This window comes from Balaenoptera physalus, assembly GCF_965194825.1.
Source record: "Balaenoptera physalus genome assembly, chromosome: 1".
Classification (NCBI taxonomy): Eukaryota; Metazoa; Chordata; class Mammalia; order Artiodactyla; family Balaenopteridae; genus Balaenoptera; species Balaenoptera physalus.
In genome coordinates this window covers 87664855-87678203 of record NC_138882.1, presented here as the reverse complement: position 1 = coordinate 87678203, position 13349 = coordinate 87664855, and the positions used below count along the sequence as shown (strand labels likewise).

The 13349-nt window shown below is 37.9% G+C and overlaps 1 protein-coding gene across 1 annotated transcript in view; it reads right to left on the bottom strand.

Annotated features, from left to right (window-relative positions):
* The window catches only part of CTSS (cathepsin S), a 29814-nt gene extending 18606 nt beyond the window's left edge, over positions 1–11208 (bottom strand). Inside the window, exons 1-7 of the mRNA XM_082475507.1 lie at positions 10205–11208; positions 9109–9235; positions 6345–6467; positions 5370–5519; positions 3597–3824; positions 1605–1770; positions 622–724 (exon numbers count right to left, since the gene is read on the bottom strand). Coding sequence (XP_082331633.1) covers positions 622–724; positions 1605–1770; positions 3597–3824; positions 5370–5519; positions 6345–6467; positions 9109–9235; positions 10205–10230 — 923 coding nt within the window. The 5' untranslated portion in view covers positions 10231–11208. The remainder of the gene's footprint in view (positions 1–621; positions 725–1604; positions 1771–3596; positions 3825–5369; positions 5520–6344; positions 6468–9108; positions 9236–10204) is intronic.
* Between the last annotated feature and the right edge of the window lie 2141 nt (positions 11209–13349).

Genomic DNA, 13349 nt, shown 5'->3' with positions numbered 1-13349 from the left:
TGGGTCTGGAGGATCTAAGACAAATCCATAGTATCTAATTGGGTAACTATGTTATGTGGTGTTGCCTTTTAGTGAGATGCGAAGTCCTGAGAAGGAACGAAATGGTAGGGAGGGTACTGGGTTCCCTGGACATACTGAATTTGGAGAAACTAAGATATGTGGAAGTGCACGTGTCCAGATAAATAAGTCTGAAGTTCAGGGCAGAGGTCAGAGCTAGAGCTAGAGATTTGAAAGCCATCAGCATATAGTTAGAGCTGAAATCATAAGAATGGAATGATTGTATCCAAGAAAGATGTAGAATAAGAAGAGTAATGGGCAGAGGATGGGGCCCTGGAGGAAAGACCAACGACTGGGGGCTAAGCAGAGGAATGGGTATTCATAAAGGAGACCAACAAGGAATGATCAGAGAAGTATTTTAGAAGATAAATCATGAAAACCAAGTGCTGACCGCAGAATAGGAAGTGAAGAATTCTGAGTAATTTAAAATGTCACTTTATAAGAAGCTATAAATATTCACCATTTTCAATATCATGATGATCATCATCATAATCACAAGAAAGCATTGGTTGAGGCTCCCTCAAATTCCTGATTTTATTTAAATATACATTAAAGTGTGAGTACCTGTTTTTCACAAGCCAGTAGTCTCTCCCGTTAAGGTTACCATAGCCAATCACCAGTACACCATGATTCACAGCCTGAGTACACAAGGGGTCATAGTAGACACCTGAGAATAAAATATGGGTAGAGCAAAAGAGTAAGTGATGTGTGGCAATGAAGGACATTTGAAAATGCTATTTTATTAGACTGTTTTGGGTATATGTCAGGAACATATACTCTCACATTTAAACTATTTAGAGTTCATGATTCTTTGCCATCAATGCTGTATTTGTCAGGGATTTTTGTTGTTGTTGTTGTTTTGTTTGTTTGTTTGTTTAGCCAAGTTTGGCATCAGTCTAATCACAGTTCCCTCAGAAATCTTCTTTGATGAACTGCCACCTTTTTCTAATTATTTTTTAACTTATATTGTTGTATTTCTATGTATATATTCCTAAATTGTTTGTTCTATACATTTTCATACTTTACTAAATTAAATGATCTTTAAGGTGAGGTTTAAAAAAAAAAAAAGATGATAACCTTCTAGTTTGTCTAATACAATGCTCTACCCTTAGTGGGTGCCCTCCTTGTACACTACTGTGTTGCACCTACACTCCACAGCGGCTACAGCAGCTAGGAGCTCAGGCTCTGGAGTCAGGCAGCACAGTTTCTAATTCCAGCTGACCACTTGCAGACTGTATGACTTTAGGCAAGTTAACATAAGACTTAGTTTTTTCATCTGTAAAATAGGGCTATTGTAAGGATTAAATGAGATAATGCACAGAAAGAATTTAGCATAGTACTTGGCCTGTACTCTTAGTAAATTTTGACAACTGTTACTTTACTAATTAGAACTGGGTATAAAAATATGTATATGAAATGATATGAGGCGGAGGATTCTGTTTAACCTAATCTAAGCATCCAGAGGCATAGTAATGGGGAAGAAGAATATTCTTTCTTATGGTGCAAGGGCAGTATAAAGCACAAGGATAACATGTCTGGATTTTTACCACTTCTGTAGAGGAAGAAAGAAGAATGGCGTGCATCTATAGCAACAGACACAGGTCCTTTGTTGGCCACAGCTTCTTTTAAGGCATCTTCACTGCCGAAGGGAAGTTCAATATACCTTGAACACGTGGCAGCTCGATTTCTTGCGTCATACTGGCACTTTTCATCCTGTGGAAAAAGGATAAATCAGATAAAGAAGTATACTTCAATTTCCTTTATAAATCGACAGTATCCTAAGTCTGGATTTCAAATATGCTTTCTTTCCTCATTTAGTCTTTTCAAGTGTCTAAGGCTCCTTCTTCCTTTTAAAGAAAGAAAAATAAAATCTTCCAAACCCTAATAGTTCTATGTTTCACCAATAACACAGGAAATACAGAACCGTTCTATTGCTTTAAATTGTATACATCTTCATATGTGCAAATTTGCCAGGGTAATGTCTCTCAGACTCTAAGGTAGATTGTTAGGGGCATACTACATCAAGACTCGAGACTAGAGCTTTAAGATCTTTTTGATGGTATAATACCTGCAAGATGATCTGCAGTTTAGGGACTTCCCTGGTGGTACAGTGGTTAAGAATCCGCCTGTCAGTGCAGGACACGGGTTTAATCCCTGGTCCAGGAAGATCCCACATGCCGTGGAGCAACTAAGCCCGTGAGCCACAACTACTGAGTCCGCGAGCTGCAACTACTGAAGCCCGTGCGTCTAGAGCCCGTGCTCTGCAACAAGAGAAGCCACTGCAACGAGAAGCCCGCGCACCGCAATGAAGAGTAGCCCCCGCTCGCCGCAACTAGAGAAAGCCCACACAGCAAATAAATAAATAAATAAATAACATAATTTTTTTAAAATGCCATCACAAGTCTCAAAACAAAAATCTAAATATAACAAATTTGAATCAAAACATAATAAACCAGTCTTAAAAAAAAATGATCTGCAGTTTAAATATTGGTTTAAAAACACCATATTTCAAGTGAGAAAGGGGAGTTTACAAATTCATGTTTGTTGTATATACAACTATGTTTTTAAAATGCTTAAAAGGAAAAAGAACTTGAAAGAAATAAACCAAAAAAATAGCGGTTAAGGTAAGAAGTTTTTGAATGATTTTTTTATCTTTTCTAAATTTTCTGTCATATGGACAGAAAAGTGTGATGAACCTGTGAGGAGGAGGAGAGCATTATTTAGCTTTTTAGTAGGTAAAAGAAAGATGGTTGCTGATCTGAGAATAAGGTTGAGGATAGGAGGTTGTGGGACAAAAAAGTTTAAATACCAGGCAGATATACAGAAAGAATTTTAAGGAAGGTTTGCTGAAAATCTTTTTTTTAATAATTAATTTATTTTTATTATTATTATTTTTGGCTGCGTTGGGTCTTCATTGCTGCACGTGGGCTTTCTCTAGTTGCGGAGAGCAGGGGTTACTCTTTGTTGCAGTGCATGGGCTTCTCATTGCGGTGGCTTCTCTTGTTGCAGAGCATGGGCTCTAGGAGCATGGGCTTCAGTAGTTGTGGCATGCAGGCTCAGTAGTTGTGGCTCGCAGGCTCCAGAGCATAGGCTCAGTCATTGTGGTGCACGGGCTTAGTTGCTCCGCGGCACGTGGGATCTTCCTGGACCAGGGCTCGAACCCATGTCCCCTGCATTGGCAGGCGGATTCTCAACCACTGGACCATGGAAGTCCCTGAAAATCTATTTTTAATCATGAACTCTGCTTGCTTGTTTAAAAATCATTGTGCCACTGATAAATTAAGCAGGCTGCTGCATAAGAAAGAGAACTCTTGAGAATTTAAGAATTCTTGATGGAGGTTCATTCTCTCTCTCTCTCTCTCATACAGACACACACACACACACACACACACACACACACACACACACACACACACACACACACCCCCACCAAGCAGCACTGCTTCTCAAGCAATTGGCTTGGTGATAAGTTTAGTACAGTGAGTTGGAGGGATAGCATGAGGTCAAGGGGCAGCACAAAAAGTTTGCTTGTGGCACACCATGGCTTTGTAGGGATAGGAAGCTTCTGAATCGATGCCGTTGTTATCAATGATATATTGGAAAGCCTCTGTCATGAAGCCACCATTGCAGCCTTTATTCCCATATCTTTCATTTGAGCAATCCACCAGGTTCTGTGCACTCAGAGACACCAGCTTTCCTGTTTTCAGCTTCACTTGTGCTTCCAGGGCTCCCACAGCACTGAAAGCCCAACAAGCACCACAGGAGCCCTAAAACAGAGACAAAGTCACAAGGGCAATCACAGAGTCAGTAAGGATGACTTCCATAACACAAACTGGGCAACTCTCAACATGTCAGCACTTTCAGCAGTTCCAGGAAGAGCTCCCCCCACTACAGTTTCCTCTTCCCTTAGGCCATGGCAATGAAGACTAAATACTTGATTGTTCTCTGGGCAAGGTCTGACCTTAATAAATATTTACGAATGGCTGAGCTCAGAGCATAATTGCCATATTCAAATATATTAAGGGACAGTACTTACTGAGCATGTACCAAATCCCAGCTATTTTCACCCCATAGTAAGGGAGATAAATGCTAATAGTAAAGTGATTTTTGAGAGGAACTGGGATGATTCCCTTGACCTAAAATACTCTTCCTCCTGCCAAATAATGCCTGAAACATAAGGTTAGCATTTTTCAGACATTTTTAGCTATAGAATTTTTTTGGTCATAAGATATTTTACAGGGAAGCATAAACAAACAGAAAAACACAAAGTTGCTTTAGTTTAAAAAGGTACAGAGTGTTCTAAGCCACATCATAATTGTTCTCTCTCTCTCCACCTCATCCCACTCTGCTCTCTAGTGTAAGGAAGCAAATTCAATTTGCTTTTGGTCAAAGCAAAATCACCCCCTAAAATGCAAGCACCCAGAGAAAGGATCTCATTAAATTATTTATAGTTAACACTTAGATATGTAGTTTATTGGGTCTTCTTATACTTTTGTTTTAGGGAAGCTCCAGTAAGAAACCCAAAACTAGTTGAAAGAAAAATATCTAGGTGGAAAAGAATATGAGATTAGCAGTATCATTCACTTCTTAACTTTTCTATTCTTCTTTGGTCACAAGCCGGGGCAGCTGCTCAGGACACTGATTCTTTTCCCTTATCCTGACCTCTAAGGTGATACATGTGTTTTATCCTTAGTTATCCCTAACTAATTTAGGATTTTGTAGCTTTCTTTCTTTTTTTTTTTTTTTACAAGCAAATTAAAGGAAATACAAAAACATAGGAACAAATTTATAAAGTCCATATTTCTTATTCTAACAACGTAAGCCTAGTCATGAATTAACTTGACCACTACAATTTACAGGCCACTCTTAGCTCTAGTTTTTCCTCTCCTTCAACCCTGAAATTCATAAGTGAGATGGAGGAATAAACTTCCTGATCGAAATTCTCTCACACACATGATACTATTTCTCAAGTAATTGGCTTGGTGGAGGGTCCAGTGCAGTTGATGGATAGCATGAACACCAAAGGTCTGTCTTAAAGACCTATTTGCTTAATTCACAGTTTTTTGCTTAGTCTAATATTGATGGCTGTAACCTTTGATGTTCTCAGCACTGTGGGGAATACAAAAAGTATCATATGTGGTCCTGGCCCTTCAGGAGCTCACAATGTAGTTGGGAAGACAAGAATAGCAAACAAACTTAGAAAGGAACCTAAGGGACTATGAGATTCACTGCCAGATTACGTAGCTAGACTCAGTATTTAAGGAAGAGAGATCTCGATCTGGGGTACAGAGGCCTGGGATGACAATACTCACCTGGTATTTCACTTCAGTAACACACCCCTTCTCTCTCCAGTCCAGAGAATCAGGCAATTTCTGATTAGGGTTTGACTTGTAAGTGACATTACTCTGCCATTGGCTGGGAACTCTCAGGGAACTCATCAAAGTTATCACTTCTTCACTGGTCTACAAAGATATATACATAGCTCCTTTTACTTATACCCTTCTTTTCAATATCCTGATAACCGTAACTGTGAATATATTTAACAACTGAGAGAAACAAGTGGTAGCTGTGACTAACATAGGTAACTATCTGGTAGGTGAATTATCTGGGTCTCTTTAGTCTTACACTTTGCCATTAGCATCCCAGTTAGGCATTGGGAAGGAGGAGAAGAAAATGATAAAAACTAGGTTACAGAGAGGCAGATTTTTGGTTCAAAGCAAGGCAGAATTTTATAAAAGGGTTGTCTAAAAAGTGGACTAAACTGGTTTTCCTTGTGAGAAAGAATTATAAAAGAGATTCCTGCATTTAATCTACTTAGGGTGTTCCCTTCCAAGGGGTACTATGACTCTTAATTTTGGCCACAGTGAAAAAGTCCTGTAGGGTAGAACAGAATCTAATAACTAATGGGAGATTATTTGTGATATTAAATACCCACACTCCCCCATTAAGAAAGCAGGTGGACCATATTAAATTATCAATTCAGACTTACATAACTATGGTAACTTATTCTAAAATATTTTGAGTAGCCTTTAGGCAATGCTTTCTAGAATTAATAAAAATAAAAGTAACAGTGGTCTACTCCTTTAAAGAAGGGATTTGTTAAGGAAAGTGATCACAGTAGGACCAAACAAGGAATCTGTACAAATTCTTATGTCCTTAAATTCTGTTTTCTAATTTTATACACATACAGAAAACACTCCTTTGTTGTTTACCTTCAAATTGCCTTTGGGGAGACAGAAATCCTGTTTACCCAGAGATGAAAATAGGATTATTTATAATTTACCTACCATGTCTCCCAGGTGGTTCATGCCTAGATCATATGAATGCATTCCCATTGAATGCTCCAGATTGTGAAGCATCACAGTTTTTAGATTCTTTTCCCAGATGAGACGCCGTGCTACTTCCTCATTCTAAAATATAAGGAAAAAGAACATAGTAATACTGAACCCTTCAAAAATGTGTTCAATAATGAAAATAAACATATTATGAAGCATCCTATTAAGTGTGGATCTGTTTGGGAGCATGCAAATAAATGAATATATCCAATATAACTGGTAAAATTGCACACTAATCTTAACTCTTCCTCTTAATTGCTCTGATGGTGATTAATATCATTTTAGATATATACAATGAACTTCCTCAATTTGCTAAAAAGTTTTTTTTAGAAATTGCAGTTTGTTGAAGTATATCCTTTGTAAGTGGTAAACTCACTTAATCATTATAGGCCTTTTTAAAATATTTTCTTTTTTACCCTCACTCTTGAAAAATAGTTTAGCTGATTATAAATTTCTAGCTCTTTTTATTCAGTTATTTGAAGATATTTCTCCATTGTCTTCTGATATCTATTATTGCAGATTAGAGGTCTGTTGTCAATCTAATTGTTGTAATGTTTTTAACTTTGGTAACTTTTGCGATTTCCTTTCTCTTTGATGTTTTGCAGCTTCATTACATGTTTGTGGGTGTGGGTTTCTTTATTTTCCTCTCCTGGGTACTTTTAATTGGAAAGCACTTTTGACTGGAGGACTCAGGAACATTTTTTTTCATATATGGAAAATTTTCAACCAGTATCTCTTCAAATATTGCTTCTACACCATTCCATGAGATGGAGCCACAAACTCTCTTTCATCTCTTTACCTGCATTTTCAGTTTCTCCTTTTTATTTTTGTGTGCTGCCTTCTTGATGAAAGCCTCAGTACTATCTTTCAGATTGCTGATTCTATCCAGCTCTTTCTAGTCTGGAGTTTATCCCTTTTATTGAGTTCTTATTTCAATGACTATATTCTTTCATTTCTGAGAATTCTAATTGGATTTCTAATACATTTCACAATTTCTTGTTCATTCATGCAGATGTTATTCCATTATACATAGTTTTAAAAATAATTTTGGTCCTATTATCCTAATTTTATCCAGAGTGAATTCATATTCAGACTGTTGATTTTGTTGCCCTCCAGGAACTTCATTTACATAGAATGCAATGTACATGGTGCCTCCTAGAATCGCTGACCCTCACCTCCACCCCCAAAGCCGGAATTTACGACAAGCTGTAGCCCAATGAGCAGTCAGCAATAACTCTTTTCTGCCTCATTTCATTGAGTATTAGAACCCAGGCCTAGGACCTGGTTCAAGGTAGTAAGTCTGGATGCAGTCCCTCTGTCTTGGAGCAAGATTTAACTGTTACCCCAGTAATGGACATGTACAGATATACTTCCAAACCACTAGAGGGAAAAAATGAAATAAAGAAAAAAATAAATCTAATGAAGTATAGAAAAGAAAAAAAGAAGAGAACTTTGAGATACATTTTAATGGTAGGATACTAATCAAAAGTCATTTTCATTCCTCCTGATGGACTAGAATCATTAAAAAGCGAGATAATATTCATTTAACCAAAGAGTGGTGCTAACTGCACATCTAACTCTAGTTAATGTTGAAATTAGAGGTCTGGTCCTAAAGGGGAGTGGGTGAGGGTGAAATTCATCACTAAGAAAACAACTCAGAGCATTTTTATACAAAAACCATACATCAAATAAGTAAATATATAATCCTTGCTTACAAACTCAGAAATATTATACAGTTATAGGACTTAGTTATTTGAAGCACCAGGGTTAAAATCAGTTATTTGAAGCACCAGGGTTAAAATCTTAAAATCAATCAAGAAGTATGTTTTGAAATAAAAATAAAAGTACAAACTGGGAAGTGAGAGTCAAGAAATAATATCTGCCAGTGCTTCTCTATGCCAGGGACTGAAAGAGGCCTTTTTTGTTCCTCAAACATGCACTCCTTCCCTCTTGGCCTGGGACTTTCACTCCAGTTTTCTACTTTGCTTGCTCCCTGACTTCTATCCATTCTCTGCTCAAATGTCACCTTATAGGTGAAGGCTTCCCTGACCTTTCTATCATACGTATAAAATAATCACTCCCAACCCCTCACAGCCATCACACAGGACCCTTCCTACCGCCCCATGCTTTGCTTTATTTTTCTCTACTTCTTTCCTGTCTCTCCTTTTAGGATATAAGCTCCATAAAAACAGGAACTTTGGGACTTCCCTGGTGGCACAGTGGTTAAGGATCTGCCTACCAATGCAGGGGTTACGGGTTCGAGCTCTGGTCCAGGGAGATCCCACATGCTGTGGAGCAACTAAGCCCCTGTGCCACAACTACTGAGCCTGAGCTCTAGAGCCCGTGAGCCACAACTACTGACCCCACATGCCACAACTACTGAAGCCCGTGCGCCAAGAAGCCGTGCTCCGCAACAAGAGAAGCCACTGCAATGAGAAGCCCACGCACTGCAACGAAGAGAAGCCCCCGCTCGCCACAACTAGAGAAAGCCCGTGCACAGCAACAAAGACCCAACGCAGCCTAAAATAAATAAATATATTAAAAAAAAAAAAAAAAAAACAACAACAGGAACTTTATTTTGTTTCCTGATGTATCTCTAGTACCAAGAACAGAATTTGGCAAGAGAGGAGTGTGTAACATTTATTGAAAACACTGCTTGTCACAATATGTAGGGTACTTGAGTAAAAGCAAATTGCTCAAGTGGCAGCCCATCTACCTGTTCCTTGTATTGTTTCCCATAGGTTTTCTTCCAGAGATTCCAGTGATGATCCAGAGTGGAGTCTCTGTGCTGTTGTGCCATCACAGAGGAGCACAGCAGGAGCACCCACACCAGCCATTTCATTCTGTTAAAGGAAAGGTAACATAGGAAGAGTAGCTGTTAGCTGCATCTATTGTGGCCATATTTTTTTCACAGCAAAAAGTAGGAATGCAGAGTCTGTCAAAGGGACAGAATATTACAAAGCAGAATTATGCAGGAAACTTTCTGGATTATATAGTGACAGGGAGTAACTGCAGATTTTTGTCTGAAATACCACTCCCAATTCTTAGTAGCACTGTAAAAGTGATTTTCAAAAAGTTTCCTGGTATCTGGTAAGCCAAATTTACATCTAAGTTTGGGGGGATGTGGAGATGAGGAAGCAGAGACTTTACAGGATTTGACAACAAATCTAACCAAGGGAAATCCTCTTTCCTCCTTTCCAGAAAAAAAAAAAAAAAAATCCTTAAGAAGAAGGCATACCTTTGAAAAATCAGTTTGTCTTCATAATTTTTGAATACATGAGCTCCTCTTAACTGGTCTATCCACAACCTTCAGAGATAGTTAAAAGACAACTCCTGTGTATTGCTTTCCCATCCTTGGATCATTTTTACCTTTTAACCTCTTTTTTCCCCTAAAAATCAAAATATCTATTTCAAAAGAAGAGGTTAACTGCTTTTGAAAACACCACTTCTATATTTAATACAAAGAGACTTTAACAGAAATTCAGTGACTAACTAACTCCCTCAAACTGGATTCTACTTTCTTTTCCACTTCTTTTTCATTCAAAACAGCTGGATTTTTAACCATGTATATCTTCAAATTATATTCCAAAGAAAGCTATGTGTCCGCCTCAGGCTTTAGATGTTTAAGCAGACATTAACTTTTCAAAAACAGACTCTTTTTAGTCAAAAAAAGAAGAGGCAAACTGAGCAACAATGATTTTTTAGTTTACTTCCTGCAACAAGCGATGTAAAACCTGGCAGGCAGAGCAAGCTAAAAACACAAATGAAGGATTTAAGGACCAAGTAGGAGAAAAAGAACAGACAGTACATACATGATAGAACCAGCAGGTGCTCCCATACTAAGAATGCTTGATGGTGGGCTCTCTCCAAAGATTTCAAAGGCAGCAAAGAGACTTCAGTTAAAGTGACTTTATAAAGAAATTGGAACTTGTCACATGAGGTATCCACAAAGAGGAAGTGAACTTTCATTTCAGTTTCATTTAAAATCTAACTAGATTTGCTACCTCTGGCTCTCTCGCTGCAGTTTTGGAGATAAAGCGGGTGCAGTAAACCATCAAAAAGAGCCCCCAGTAGAGGAGATCAGTAGAAAAAGCTCAGCAAAATAACACCAGTACACGTTTACCCTTTAATTTTTCATCATTTTGATTATTCACTTTACCTAGAAACAACAAATTTCAGATGGAAAACTTTAGCTATGAAGAGATTAGGATTAAGTTCCTGAAATCCCAGCTTCCTCCATGATTTACTAGGAAAAACCACTTTATTCTTTGTAACACAACTCATCCATGATCTACTGTTGCCTAATTCTCACCCAGATGAGAATTCCCATTTATACATGGGTCAGTTTCTGAGCCCACTGATCTGTTTTTTTAATCTATTGCCCCTTCAATACCACACAGTTTTAATTAAAATAGCTTTGAATATGTCTCGATGTCTAATAGGGTAAGTAAGTCACCCCTGTCACTCCTATGTTTGTTCTTCTTTTTCAAAGTTGTCTTAACATTTTGTGCCTGTTAACTTTTCCATATGAGTTTTAAAAATCAGTTTATCAAGCTTCCTGAAAAATTCTGTCAGAGTTTTTATTTAAATTGATATATTTATATTAAATTACTATATGTATTATAAATAAAGTTTAATACACACACACATAGATGAATTTGTGGAGACTTGGTATCATTACAATGTTGAATATTCTTACCTGTAGCAGACATTTTCATGTTTGTGGCCATCTAGCTTTTTTATTTTTATTTATTTATTTATTTTTTAAAAGATATTCATTCATTCATTCATTCATTCATTCATTCATTTTGGCTGCACTGGGTCTTAGTTGCAGCATCCAGGATCTTCACTGTGGCATGTGGACTCTCAGTTGAGGCATGCGGACTCTTAGTTGCAACATGCGAACTAAGTTGTGGCATGCATGTGGGATCTAGTTCCCCGACCAGGGATTGAACCCAGGCCCCCTGCATTGGGAGCACAGAGTCTTACCCACTGGACCACCAGGGAAGTCCCCCATCTAGCTTTTTTTAAAAAAAGATTTTTATTATGGAAAAAAATTTTTTTAACATCTTTATTGGAGTATAATTGCTTTACAATGTTGTGTTAGCTTCTGCTGTATAACAAAGTGAATCAGCTATATGTATACATATATCCCCATATCCCCTCCCTCTTGCATCTCCCTCCCACCCCTCTAGGTGGTCACAAAGCACCGAGGTGATCTCCCGGTGCTCTGGGGCTGCTTCCACCTAGCTAGCTATTTTACATTTGGTAGTGTATATATGTCCATGCCACGCTCTCACTTCGTCCCAGCTTACCCTTCCCCCTCCCCGTGTCCTCAAGTCCATTCTCTACGTCTGTGTCTTTATTCCTGTCCTGCCCCTAGGTTCATCAGAGCCATTTTTTTTTTTAGATTCCATATATATGTGTTAGCATACGGTATTTGTTTTTCACTTTCTGACTTACTTCACTCTGTATGACAGACTCTAGGTCCATCCACCTCACTACAAATAACTCAATTTCGTTTCTTTTTATGGCTGAGTAATATTCCATTGTATATATGTGCCACATCTTCTTTATCCATTCATCTGTCAATGGACATTTAGGTTGGTACCATGTCCTGGCTATTGTAAATAGTGCTGCAATGAACATTGGGGTACATGTCTCTTTTTGAATTATGGTTTTCTCAGGGTATATGCCCAGTAGTGGGATTGCTGTGTCATATGGTAGTTCTATTTTTAGTTTTTTAAGGAACCTCCATACTGTTCTCCATAGTGGCTGTATCAATTTACATTCCCACCAACAGCGCAAGAGGGTTCCTTTTTCTCCATACCCTCTCCAGCATTTATTGTTTGTAGATTTTTTGATGATGGCTATTCTGACTGGTGTGTGGTGATACCTCATTGTGGTTTTGATTTGCATATCTCTAATGATTAGTGATGCTGAGCATCTTTTCATGTTTGTTGGTAATCTGTATATTTCTTTGGAGAAATGTCTATTTAGGTCTTCCACCAATTTTTTGATTGGGTTGTTTGTTTTTTTTTTGATATTGAGCTCCATGAGCTGCTTGTATATTTTGGAGATTAATCCTTTGTCAGTTGATTCATTTGCAAATATTTTCTCCCATTCTGAGGGTTGTCTTTTCAGCTTGTTTATGGTTTCCTTTGCTGTGCAAAAGCTTTTAAGTTTCATTAGGTCCCATTTGTTTATTTTTGTTTTTATTTCCATTTCTCTAGGAGGTGAGTCAAAAAGGATCTTGCCGTGATGTATGTCATAGAGTGTTCTGCCTATGTTTTCCTCTAAGAGTTTGATAGTGTCTGGCCTTACATTTAGGTCTTTAATCCATTTTGAGTTTATTTTTGTGTATGGTGTTAGGGAGTGTTCTAATTTCATTCTTTTACATGTAGCTGTCCAGTTTTCCCAGCATCACCTATTAAAGAGGTTGTCTTTTCTCCATTGTATATTCTTGCCTCCTTTATCAAAGATAAGGTGACCATATGTGCGTGGGTTTATCTCTGGGTTTCCTATCCTGTTCCATTGATCTATATTTCTGTTTCTGTGCCAGTACCATATTGTCTTGATTACTGTGGCTTTGTAGTATAGTCTGAAGTCAGGGAGCCTGATTCCTCCAGCTCCGTTTTTCTTTCTCAAGATTGCTTTTGCTATTCAGGGTCTTTTTTGTTTCCATACAAATTGTAAAATTTTTTGTTCTAGTTCTGTGAAAAGTGCCATTGGTAGTTTGACAGGGATTGCATTGAATCTGTAGATTGCTTTGGTAGTATAGTCATTTTCACAATGTTGATTCTTCCAATCCAAGAACATGGTATATCTCTCCATCTGTTTGTATCTTCTTTAATTTCCTTCATCAGTGTCTTATAGTTTTCTGCATACAGGTCTTTTGTCTTCTTAGGTAGGTTTATTCCTAGGTATTTTATTCTTTTTGTTGCAATGGTAAATGGG